Below are 13679 nucleotides of genomic sequence, written 5' to 3'. Positions count from 1 at the left end.
CCTGAAAGCCAGATTTGTATAATACGAGTACATTCGTTACTGGAGGTACGTTAACAGAAAGCCACAAATTAAGTCACACAGTATTGTGTGCACTCATAGTTGAGTTCTGGCGTCTTGTCAGCTCATTTGAGTTGTGTGGATATAAAAGGAAAAATTGTGACGGTGTCGTATATAGTTCCTGGAGTAGCTCAGTCGGTAGAGCGTTCGCGCGCTAAGCGAAGGGTCCCGGGATCGATACCCGGCTCCGGAACAATTTTTCCTTGAAATTATTCAAACCTGCTTTACAGGGAGCTACTACCTGAAAGCCAGATTTGTATAATACGAGTACATTCGTTACTGGAGGTACGTTAACAGAAAGCCACAAATTAAGTCACACAGTATTGTGTGCACTCATAGTTGAGTTCTGGCGTCTTGTCAGCTCATTTGAGTTGTGTGGATATAAAAGGAAAAATTGTGACGGTGTCGTATATAGTTCCTGGAGTAGCTCAGTCGGTAGAGCGTTCGCGCGCTAAGCGAAGGGTCCCGGGATCGATACCCGGCTCCGGAACAATTTTTCCTTGAAATTATTCAAACCTGCTTTACAGGGAGCTACTACCTGAAAGCCAGATTTGTATAATACGAGTACATTCGTTACTGGAGGTACGTTAACAGAAAGCCACAAATTAAGTCACACAGTATTGTGTGCACTCATAGTTGAGTTCTGGCGTCTTGTCAGCTCATTTGAGTTGTGTGGATATAAAAGGAAAAATTGTGACGGTGTCGTATATAGTTCCTGGAGTAGCTCAGTCGGTAGAGCGTTCGCGCGCTAAGCGAAGGGTCCCGGGATCGATACCCGGCTCCGGAACAATTTTTCCTTGAAATTATTCAAACCTGCTTTACAGGGAGCTACTACCTGAAAGCCAGATTTGTATAATACGAGTACATTCGTTACTGGAGGTACGTTAACAGAAAGCCACAAATTAAGTCACACAGTATTGTGTGCACTCATAGTTGAGTTCTGGCGTCTTGTTAGCTCATTTGAGTTGTGTGGATATAAAAGGAAAAATTGTGACGGTGTCGTATATAGTTCCTGGAGTAGCTCAGTCGGTAGAGCGTTCGCGCGCTAAGCGAAGGGTCCCGGGATCGATACCCGGCTCCGGAACAATTTTTCCTTGACATTATTCAAACCTGCTTTACAGGGAGCTACTACCTGAAAGCCAGATTTGTATAATACGAGTACATTCGTTACTGGAGGTACGTTAACAGAAAGCCACAAATTAAGTCACACAGTATTGTGTGCACTCATAGTTGAGTTCTGGAGTCTTGTCAGCTCATTTGAGTTGTGTGGATATAAAAGGAAAAATTGTGACGGTGTCATATATAGTTCCTGGAGTAGCTCAGTCGGTAGAGCGTTCGCGCGCTAAGCGAAGGGTCCCGGGATCGATACCCGGCTCCGGAACAATTTTTCCTTGAAATTATTCGAACCTGCTTTACAGGGAGCTACTACCTGAAAGCCAGATTTGTATATTTCGCATTGTCTGTAATGAGGCGATAGTAGCGATCCTAGTGGTTAGCAACTATCTATGGATGCATATTTACTACGTATTGAACTTCGTGACTGTGTATATGAGACTGTGGCTCTACTTCAAAAATTTAAGGGTCACGAACAGAAGTTTGAAATTTTTACAATTTTAAACCGATTTCGTTCATTTTTTAACTACTTGTTAGATTCATTAAAAATAAGATGTGTGTAAATTTTCAGCTCAATCGGACAGCTAGTTTCGAAGTTATTTTTTAATTATACAGTAGATACACATTAGTGATATAATCAAATAATTGTTCTAGGAGCATTAGATTTAAATATAGGAAGTTCATATTTTTATATTGATTCTGATTCCTGGAAAATATTTTAACGTTGAAAAATTAATGGTATCTATGGTAGTTTAGACGTAACAATTTTTTATATCATACATTTATTTTTTCACATTTTTTATTTATATAATAATTTTCGAGCTCTTAATTTTCAAGATACATAAGTTTTCTCAACGTTATATCTTAGGTAATAATTACATTCACGAACAAATATCTAAATGTTCATGAAATTTGGTGAAAACTGTATGCGCCTGGAGTATTTTGAACATTATATAGTTTTGAGAAAAAGGCAAATTTGTGAACGGGAATGCAATAGTGGCGTTTGCATCAGGCCTATATAAAAATCGCTCCTGGGCCTCAAAAAATACATAGATGCAAACAAATCTTACTCTCAACTTCTCAAGTGACCAAGGAACACAATAAATAAAGTTAATCTTTTCACCATTTCTTGTAAAAACTCGTACTAGCGTCTCTTAAAAGGACGATATAGCAGAGAACAGAAGCAACTTAGAGATATTGATAATTCAGTTTGGCAGATACATACTTTAGTGTCCACTGATCAGGTTTAGGCCTATATATTTTGCGTTCTCTTAGAAAATCTTATTTACTTTGGAAAGCGAGCTAGATAGTCAAATCACTACTTGTAATTTTTATACTGTATAATATAATGGTATCGAAAATCGTACCAGTCTATAGCCAAGGATTCCGTGCACCAGTCGATGAAAAGTGAAACTCTCACATACGAAAGTTGCTGCATGCGGCAATGGATTTCTTGCACGGGCCAGGTTATGATGTAGTCCTATCACTTCAGTGACACACTTTCAGAACCCACCACTTGCAGTTTCCAGGTCTGGAGAGCAATGACTCCAGCATTCTGGTTAGTGTTGTGAAACTTTCATCCTACGTCAACTTGTTTCGTTTTCATGCACTACAACTTGTGTGGCGAAGACATCGGTTAAATCTGGCTTGATAGTGCTTTTGCTTTATCCACTGTTGGGCCATTCCATGAGAAAGTGAGTCTGCCCTCAAAATTTTAAAACATCGTATATTACATCGAATTTTGAAGATTTTGCAAGAGAAAACACCGAAGTTTTTATGTAAAAGAAGAAACATGGATATCAGTTTACCATTTATAAACAATTACTGTTTATATTATAGAGCAGTGGAAATTTGCAGGCCTGAACTGGATTTTGTACTGTAAGTTAGTATTACTGTATAAAGCCCCCCATTCCATTTGTTTGCCATTTTATTGTGCTGAATGATAGATGATAGACCACTGTTACAGCTGCAATAATATTTTGTTCTCAAGGGTAGGCTTACTTACTTACTTACTTACTTACTTATTGGCTTTTAAGGAACCCGGAGGTTCATTGCCGTCCTCACATAAGCCCGCCATTGGTCCATATCCTGAGCAAGATTAATCTAGTCTCCATCATCATATCCCACCTCCATCAAATCCATTTTAATATTATCCTCCCATGTACGTCTCGGCCTCCCCAAAGATCTTTTTCCCTCCGGCCTCCCAACTAACACTCTATATGCATTTCTGGATTCGCCCATGCGTGCTACATGCCCTGCCCATCTCAAACGTCTGGATTTAATGTTTCTAATTATGTCAGGTGAAGAATACAATGCGTGCAGTTTTGTGTTGTGTAACTTTCTCCATTCTCCTGTAACTTCATCCCTCTTAACCCCAAATATTTTCCTAAGCAATTTATTCCCAAACACCCTTAATCTATGTTCCTCTCTCAAAGTGAGAGTTCAAGTTTCACAACCATAAAGAACAACTGGTAATATAAGTGTTTTATAAATTCTAACTTTCAGATTTTTTGACAGCAGACTGGATGATAAAAGCTTCTCAACCGAATAATAACACGCATTTCCCGTATGTATTCTGTGTTTAATTTCCTCACGAGTATCATTTATATTTGTTACTGTTGCTCCCAGGTATTTGAATTTTTCCACCTCTTCAAAGGATAAATATCCAATTTTTATATTTCTATTTCGTACAATATTCACGTCACGAGACATAATCATATAGGCCTACTTTGTCTTTTCGGGATTTACTTCTTCACTTGCTTCAAGTAAAATTCCCGTATTTTCAATAATCGTTTGTGGATTTTCTCCTAACATATTCACGTCGTAGGCTTATTTGCTAAAATCTGTGCATATTATAGTGCTTGTTTCAATGTTACGCCTGTGACAAAATTACTTAAAAAAAGTTAAAGCTATGTGAGAAATTGCATTTTCTTTGAATTCAGTCAACCTCTGATTGTATTACAGGAAAGCCAGATTTGCATAATATATACGTTACTGGAGGTACGTTAACAGGAAGCCACAATTTAAGTCACACAGAATTGTGTGCACTCAAAGTTGGGTTCTCGCGTCTTGTCAGCCCATTTGAGTTATGTGGATATAAAAGGAAAAATTGTGAAGGTGTCGTATATAGTTCCTGAGGTAGCTCAGTCAGTAGAGCATTCGTGCGCTAAGTGAAGGGTCCCGGGATCGATACCCGTCCCCGAACCTGCTTTACAGGGCGCTACTACTTGAAAGCCTGATTTGCATAATACTATCATCTCTTAAAATATTGAATTCCTTTTTAACCCCCTATATATTTTGCAGATATGTTCCAGCGTTATGGCAGAATTATCCGCGAGGAGGCGTTCTGGAACTTCCCAGTCGTGAGTCTCCTGGAACGCAGAGACATCGAGGCGGTACTCAAGCAGCCAAGCAAGTATCCACTGAGGCCTCCTACGGAAGTCATCGCCTACTATCGGCAGTCCAGGCCGGATCGCTATACCACCCTCGGGATTGTCAACGAGTATGTTGAAAGAACTCAATGCAATAGCAAGAAAGCTGCTCGTAGTACTCCCACATTGTTCCTATCCCTATAATTCTCTTCTTTTCCTCTTATTCTTGTTTTGTGGAAGGCAGTCGTAAATGCACTACCTACCAAAAAGTAATTGGGCATCGTTTTTGCCCCTTTAGAACCTTGTGGTACCGCTCTTGTTGCAATAACAGCAGCCATCCTCTCAGTCATGCTCTCCACTAGTTTGTGTAGAATATCCATTGGAATGCGTCGCCATTTATCTTGTAACATGGCACTCAGTTGGCCGCATCTTCCGAGACCTCAATCGCCGGTCCAAATCGTCCCAAAGTTGTTCAATGGGATTGAGATCGGGACTCCGTGCAGGCCTGTCCAACAGGTGAGCATTATTGTCTGCATACCACTGCATAGTAGCCGCCGAAACATGCGGCCAACTTCCATTGTCCAACTGAGTGCCATGTTGCAAGAGGAATGGCGACGCATTCCAGTGGATATCCTACACAAACTAGTGGAGAGCATGCCTGACAGGGTGGCTGCTGTTATAGCAACAAGAGGTGGTACCACGAGGTTCTAAAGGGGGAAAACAGTGCCCAGTTACTTTTTGGTAGATAGTGTAGTTTGATATTAGGCCTACTTCAAATATTGTATTGTATTTATCGCTGTATACTAAAAAAAATAATACACAGAATAAACTTACCTCACACCCGTCTAAGCAACCTCGTGTTCAGGGGGAGTTCCTATATATAGCTATTTTGTACTAAAATGCAATATAATAAAAATTCAATAAAATTACAAAAGAGGAGTTATTAAGACTATTAGCTCTATACTTTTACCACGTCATACTACTTTTGACCAATAAAACGGTACAGAACGACGTGTTTCAACCAATCATCGCTGCTTGTCCTTCAATGTTCATCACCTCCCTAGCATTTGTTTCTTTGTTTGACAACATTGTACTTTCAATAATTGTACCGTTTAAAATTATTCACGTTTATTTCATCATTTAAAACTTTTCTATCATTTATCTTGTTTATATTATTTAGTTTATGTTATAGTTTCTGCTGTATAAGATTATGAATAGTCACGTATCAGAGATTGTTTAATATACCGGAGGTTTCAAAATGATTATCGGGGTTTTAAAGCTTTGTAGTATTTATTAAATTTAACATACAATCATAAATAATACACCAAATGAAAGAGCAACTCAAACAGTTTTGCTACAAGTGCTCAATGTGAGCACCATTCGTCACATCGAGTCGATAAGCGAGTTCTTCCCTAACCTTGATCAGTGTGTCTGTAGTAATTGTTGCAACAACTGCTTCAATCCTCTGTCTTCAGTCTGGTAGGTCAGCTGGTAGCGGAGGTACATACACACGATCCTTTATGAATCCCCAAGGTAAAAATCGCATGGCGTAAGATCTGGTGAACGTGGAGGCCATGCGAAATAAACTCGGTCATTCGGCCCCTTTCGGCCAATCCAGCGGTCGGGTACAACGTATCGCGTACTTCCTTAAAATTCTCCATACAGACGTAGCTGGAATTGCTAATTCATGACTAGTCTTCCGAACAGATTTCTTGGAGCTACGCGTGAGAGACTCTCAATCGTTCAACGCGATTTCTAACGGCAGACAGAGGAAACAGTGCATGCGCGTACAAAACTGTTTGAGTTGCTCTTTCATTTCATGTATTATTTATAATTGTACGTTAAATGTAATAAATACTATAAAGCCTTAAAACCCCGACATTCATTTTGAAACACCCGGTATATTGATAATTGAAGTGGAATTCAACTGTTTTAACAAAAATGAAACTGAATCAACAAAGCCTTTTTGACTACTAATCGTCCATAGAGTTTAATGAAGATTGTATAGTTGGCACAACTGATAACAAGAGAACAACTCATCATAACACACTACTGCTAAAGCGCGGAATATGTGTATGATGAGATGGTACAATAATACATTTCAAGGCAGTTTAGTGTTTTATTAAGTCAATTAATATTTTATTGTATTAGAGTACTTTATTTCTTCTAATCTGTATATACTTTCTTCTAATCGTGTAATAGTCAATTAAATCCCACTCAAGTTTTGATTTTCTCTAGATAAATCAAAATCTTTAGTGAGATTGCTGTAGATAAAAATCAGAGAACAAGAACAGAATATAAGTTTGAATGAATTAATATGTTGATAATAAGAAAAAGAAAGAAACAGTAACATGAATATTAAACAATTTGCTTAGTGTTATCCTCAAATTTATAAAAATTAAAATCACCTAGTTCTGCATTTATTATCAATATGGAATTGTATAATCTTGGCCCGTAACTCTGGCTATGATTTAGTCCAGGGGTTGTGTAACATTTAGGTTCACCTGAAGAATACGTATGTCAAAGTTCTTCTGGTAGGATGAACATGTTTTTTTCTTAATATTTCGTTAGAATTTTATGACACCATTTTTATAATTATATATCTATTTGTTCGATTAAATAAAAGCATTAAAATCGGGCTAAATCAGATTTTGTTAGAATTATGTTCTTTTGAAGTAATATCATTGGAGAAACTGTAAATGTTCTTGTTCCTTCCAATCGGATTGTACTATATTAGATGAAATATTGAACCAAACCTAAATCAACTAATCGCAGAATATTTTTGTAGGGATGTAAGAGCGAAGAATTAGAAATTTATAAATAGTTTTACGAAGCCTGTTACATAAATAAGAAACATGTTTGTCCTACCTTAAATGCTGGTCAATAATAATTCTTGAGTGGATTCCTTCAGTACAGGACATTTGCAATCACTATTAACTGATCATTCAGAGTTATGAAATATTAGATTTAATTTATCACAAGAATTTAATTGTTGTAAGCAACTGGCATTTAATACAAATGTAATCAAATTACTGTTGGAAACATTTGCGGAAGAAAATTGCTATCTAGCTATTTTTTAAATTTCATTTTTACGATTGTTGGTGTTTTGGGCTACACTAGCCCAGGTTGAACAGCTAAAAATGACAACTGTATCATCAGCATATGAATATAAAGAGTCATTAAATTTTCTTAAATTAAAATAAAACTTTAAATTACTTACAATAAGCCTATATTTCATACAAGGCAAAAATTAATAACAGTTGCATACCTACAGCTGTTTTTTTATAATACGTTAGTAATATGACACTTTCCTCCAGGCAGGGTGAAAAATGGCATATGCTTCGGAATATTCTAACCCCTGAGCTGACCAGTGCCAAAACCATTCAACGGTTTCTTCCAGAACTGAACTTGGTTGCCGAAGACTTCATATCGCTTCTGAGAACGACGCGCGATAAACAGAACATGGTGGCAGGCTTCGAGGAAATGGCGAACAGGATGGGCCTGGAGAGTAAGTGAGAGTCACTGTTCTCTTTGCGAGAGCACAAAAGGACTCGTTCTTATTTACTGGGCATATGACAGACAGAGAAAGGGCGGTAGGAAGGGAGATAGATAAGTGAATGGCTCAGTGATCTGAATGTGGAACATTATTATTATTATCATCATTATTATTATCATCATTATTATCATTATCATAGTTATCATTATTATTAGCATTTGTATTGTCATCATATTATCGTTATTGTTATTACTATTATCATTATTATCATCATTATTGTTATCATTATTATTATCATTATCATAATTATCATTATTATTAGCATTAGTATTGTCATCATTATCATATTTTCGTTGTTATTGTTATTATTACTATTATTATTATAATCGTTATTGTTATTATTATCATCCTTATTGTTATTATCGTTATTATTATCATTATCATTATCATAATTATCATTATTATTAGTATTAGTATTGTCATCGTTATCATATTATCGTTGTTTTTGTTATTATTATTATCATCATCGTTATTGTTATTATTATCATCATTATTGTTATTATCATTATTATTATCATCATTATCATAATTATCATTATTATTAGCATTAGTATTGTCACCATTATCATATTATCGTTGTTATTGTTATTATTACTGTTATTATTATTATCATCGTTATTGTTATTATTATCATCATTATTATTATTATCATTATCATAATTATCATTATTATTAGCCTTAATATTGTCATCATCATATTATCGTTGTTATTGTTATTATTACTATTATTATCATCATCGTTATTGTCATTATTATCATCATTATTGTTATTATCATTATCATTATTATTATTATTAGTATTAGTATTGTCATCATCATATTATCGTTATTATTATTACTATTATTATTATCATTATTATTACTATTATTATTATCATCATCATTATTATTATTATCATCATCATTGTTATTATTATTATCATCATTATTGTTTTTATCATTATTATTAGCATTAGTATTGTCATCATTATCATATTATCGTTGTTATTGTTATTATTACTATTATTATTATCATCATCGTTATTGTTATTATTATTATTATCATTATTATTAGCATTAGTATTGTCATCATTATATTATTATCGTTGTTATAGTAATTATTATTATTGTCATTATCATTATCATTATCATTATTATTATTATTATTATTATTATTATTATTATTATTATTATTATTGCATTACACATACCTATATTATGCCGTAATTCATTCCTCTCACAACTCATAAACTTGAACGTAATCATTTTAGAATAATTAATTATTGTGCCGCGTTATGCATGACGGCTACGCAGTCAGTAATGCATGACATTGAGTGAAAGAAACCAAGACTGCTGTGTGTATCCAGGCACGTGTACCCTGATCCTGGGCAGGCGCATGGGCTTCCTGGACAGCGAAGTGGACCCTCTCGCTGCCAGGCTGGCATCTGCCGTGAAGAACCACTTCTGTGCGTCACGTGACACTTTCTACGGGCTTCCCTTCTGGAAAGTGTTCCCCACGCGCGCCTACAAGATGCTGGTCAATAGCGAGGATCAGATTTATGAGTAAGTAGTTTGCACTATACGGAGTGGCCGATAATTGGACGTACGCAAGGTTTATTTTCAACACTATGATGGTTATGATTGAATGCTTGATATGGACACTTACCTAACGGTTTAAGAGTCCAGAATATCGGTATGGACGTCTCATTGTCGTAGTACATCTGACTTCTGTACCATGTTCTGACGTGCGCGCGCAAATTCATCTTCCACAACTGTCCGTAACTCTTCCGTTGTACGATACCGGTTATTACCTTCACTGCATGGTTACCAAGGTTACCAACAAATCATCGCGAAATAAATGGGATTACGCCCATTTCTTGACCACTCTGTACAAAATATCACTTTTACTATTTTGTTTTGAACTATTTATCTCATTTTATCTTCGTTTGGTCACAAGAATATTAATTCTATTGGCAAATTAGACTATATTATCGATTTTTGGCGTGGAGCATAATCCCTTGAATCGAAGTCCGCTTTCCACTGTCGCGGAAAATAATTTTAATGTGAAGGGAAATGTATACCTAAAATTTGGTTGCGTCCTTTGCAGCATCGTGTCCGAGCTGGTGGAGTCCGCCCTCAAGGAGGAGCGCGACACGTGTGCCCTGGATGCAGTGAGCAGCGTGTTCATGTCCGTGCTGAACGCCCCGGGACTCGACGTGCGGGAGAAAAAGTCTGCCATCATCGACTTCATAGCAGCTGGCATTCAGACAGTCAGTACATACCTACAGATTATTATTATTATTATTATTATTATTATTATTATTATTAGACTATTAATATTATTATTATTAATATTAATATTATTGTTATTATTATTGTTAATATTATTATTATTGTTATTATTATTAATAATATTATTATTAATATTGTTATTATTATTATTATTAATATTGTTATTATTATTAATATTATTATTGTTACTATTATTAATAATATTATTATTATTATTAATATTATTATTGTTAGTATTATTAATATTATTATTATTAATATTATTATTGTTATTATTATTAATATTATTATTGTTATTATTAATATTATTGTGCTAAACTGTAATTGGCCTTGTGCTGTTGTTTCGCACATTAATATTATAAATAAATAAATAAATAAATAAATAAATAAATAAATTATTGTTATTATTATTATTAATATTATTATTTTATTATTGTTATTATTATTAATATTATTATTGTTATTAATGCTATTATTATTAATATTATTATTGTTATTATTATTGTTATTATTATTATTATCATCATTATTATTATTGTTATTATTATTATTAATATTTTTATTCTTGTTAGTATTATTAATATTATTATTGTTATTAATGTTATTATTATTATTAATATTATTATTGTTATTATTATTAAATAATAAGATCCAAGCTTTAACATCTACTTATCTTCTGAAACCAGAACAAAAACTCAATGTTTTAAATATGTATATTTGGCCTATACTTGTTTATCCTCTTCAAAATGCTCCCCTTCACCAGCTTTCTGACCGGTTTCTCGAAGATGTGGATAAGTTAATTAAAAGTTCGGTGAAGGAAATTTTATGTTTGCCAGGAGACACGCCCGACGCGATGTTGTACACCGAACGTAAATATAAGGGTCTCAGCCTTTTCAAAGCTCAATGGGAAGCATATTTACAGCATCTCAATATTTGCAACACATTATTGAGAACCTCGAATCCTCTTGTCGTTTCTACAAGGAACATAGCAGCAGAAAAGAAAGTATGTTCCAGGAAGTTAAAAATTCCACCTGAAGATCTGGATATAAGTAACATCAATGTCCATAAACTACGACAAAATCTTAGGAAACAAGAGTACGACAAATGGTGTGCGCTTCCACATAAAGGAAAAGGTGTTATTTTATTTCAAGAATATACTCCCGGAAATAAATGGATTTTTTCTAAGGAAGGTCTATCTTCCTCTGAATGGCGGGACGCAATTAAGATGAATGCTAACGTAGCACCAGTGAGAAGTCTTCATGGGAGATCCTTGGACGGTTTCCGTTGCAGATACTGCAACGAGATTGAAACCTTAGCACACGTCCTAGGATCCTGTCAGCATGGAGAACTCCTGAGAAATTCACGCCATCATAACATCCGAAAACTAATAGCACAAGCCCTTAGAAACAAATCCTTCGAGGTCCATGAAGAGGTGCACTGCGTTGCGTCTGAAGGCGGCGGAATTAGAAGAGTGGACATCGTGGCTCTAGACAAGACTAATAGTAAAGGCTTTATACTGGACCCAACTGTTAGATTTGAGATGAGCCAGACCCAACCATCCGAGGTCAACAAAGAAAAACAACAAATTTATGAGCCTACTATTCCGTATTTTCGAGAAAAATATCAGATGGAAGGCACCTGGGAAGTACATGGTTTAATGGTCGGAGCGAGGGGCACCATCCCACGATCAACTGTAAACACTATCAAAACATTTGGAATCCATGACATCATTCCAAAAATAATTACTTCAACCATTAAAGGGTCTGTGGAAATTCTGAAAAATCATTTATACGGAATATCATAATACCCCCCCCCCTTTTCTATTCGTTAGTGTGTGATTGTTACAAATATATGTACAAATTTATTATTTCTTAAACTTAAGCTCCTAGTTCACATTTAAATTTGGCTCATCTATCTTACTGTAATCATTACTATTCTTATATGTGTGTTATTCTGTGTTTTTGGCAACCCAGGATGCCTGGGCAGACTATTTCTTGAAATAAATTATAGTAGTAGTAGTAGTAGTAGTAGTAGTAGTAGTAGTAGTAGTAGTAGTAGTAGATGGATTTATTGAGTAATATTATACATACAGATTTTATATTATCATAATTTTCTCTAAAATCCAATGCACGGGTCTTCTGACCGTCCGTGCTTTGTACCCAAAACAAGTCCTCCTTTGTAGATTCCCCCCCATCTATGATATATTCAACTACTCTCTAAAAGAACACACATATTAAAATGAAAATGACACAATAAAACATATTATATAATATATCATAACTTAAAAAACATAAAAGTGTACAGTTGGGTAGTTACTTCCTCAGTTCGCGTCACAAACTTCAACAGCTGAAGTTCTAATCTTTCTCGCCTTCAAGAGGAACAGCCCAGTCTTGTAGTAACAATAGCAGTAGTAATAGTAGCAGTAGAAGGAGAAGTAATATGTATGTATGTACAATATGCTCCCGCGTATCCGTGAGCGAATTATCCGATTTTCAGATTAACCGAGCATGATTTTGTAGCCCAATAATTAATATTTAATGAAAAAAATCTAGTCATGCTTTCTGATCTGCTCGTGGACATACGTAAATCTTGAAAAGAAAGAGTGACAATATGTTTTTTTTTTTTTTTTAATTTATTTGACAATTTTTGTACATTAGTACTATCAATTGTGCTTAAATAATTAATGTTACAATAATATGAGACTTGTAGAGAGGGTGACGTCCATTAACGTTCCTCAAAAACAATATGTTGTGGTAATTCTTCGGCAGACCACGATCTTCTAATTGGAAATATGATCTTTACAAATATCTACAATAAAGGAGGATTTTTAATTAATCTTTCTTCTTGATTATCCGTACACATTCATCCTTTCATTAGCAAGGACAATTGGAAGTACGCATGTTTGTATTTGTTCACACTGCATATGGGTGAACAGTGGTAATTAATTGGTCGTAAAATATAATTAAAATAAAATTAAAATAATTACAATATTTACAATAGATAACAATAATCGAATGTGAAAACTTAAAAAACTTAATGCTTAAAACAAGCATCTTTGATAAATGGAGAACATTAAGGGAAGCAAAAATAAACTGAACCAAAAATAATGTATGCAACTCAACCCAACTATTATAACTTAAACTTATTTCCAAGCTAAAACCCACAAGAGTGCAGTTAATGACCTACCGCCTTATGCAAACTAAATTAATTTCATATCAACCTAATTAACTACTGTACATTTATTTATCTATTTTATTGGGTTATTTTACGGCGCTGTATCAACATCTAGGTTATTTAGCGTCTGAATGAGA

The 13679-nt window shown here is 34.8% G+C and overlaps 1 protein-coding gene and 5 non-coding genes across 8 annotated transcripts in view; all 6 read left to right on the top strand.

Moving 5' to 3' along the window:
- The window catches only part of shd (cytochrome P450 family 24 subfamily A member shade), a 159951-nt gene that overhangs the window by 129028 nt on the left and 17244 nt on the right, over nt 1-13679 (top strand). For all 3 annotated transcript variants that reach the window (XM_069829563.1, XM_069829561.1, XM_069829562.1), the window contains 4 exons: nt 4474-4672; nt 7859-8049; nt 9444-9639; nt 10184-10346. In XM_069829563.1, coding sequence (XP_069685664.1) covers nt 4474-4672; nt 7859-8049; nt 9444-9639; nt 10184-10346 — 749 coding nt within the window. The remainder of the gene's footprint in view (nt 1-4473; nt 4673-7858; nt 8050-9443; nt 9640-10183; nt 10347-13679) is intronic.
- On the top strand, nt 177-250 carry TRNAS-GCU (transfer RNA serine (anticodon GCU)). Its single transcript has one exon. It is a non-coding gene; the product is annotated as a tRNA-Ser (tRNA).
- On the top strand, nt 474-547 carry TRNAS-GCU (transfer RNA serine (anticodon GCU)). Its single transcript has one exon. It is a non-coding gene; the product is annotated as a tRNA-Ser (tRNA).
- On the top strand, nt 771-844 carry TRNAS-GCU (transfer RNA serine (anticodon GCU)). The gene has a single exon. It is a non-coding gene; the product is annotated as a tRNA-Ser (tRNA).
- TRNAS-GCU (transfer RNA serine (anticodon GCU)) lies at nt 1068-1141 on the top strand. The gene has a single exon. It is a non-coding gene; the product is annotated as a tRNA-Ser (tRNA).
- Nucleotides 1365-1438, top strand: TRNAS-GCU (transfer RNA serine (anticodon GCU)). Its single transcript has one exon. It is a non-coding gene; the product is annotated as a tRNA-Ser (tRNA).

This window comes from Periplaneta americana, chromosome 6 (genome assembly GCF_040183065.1).
Source record: "Periplaneta americana isolate PAMFEO1 chromosome 6, P.americana_PAMFEO1_priV1, whole genome shotgun sequence".
Lineage (NCBI taxonomy): Eukaryota > Metazoa > Arthropoda > Insecta > Blattodea > Blattidae > Periplaneta > Periplaneta americana.
Note: the sequence above shows the minus strand (reverse complement) of the source record. Positions and strands in the feature narration are given on the sequence as shown.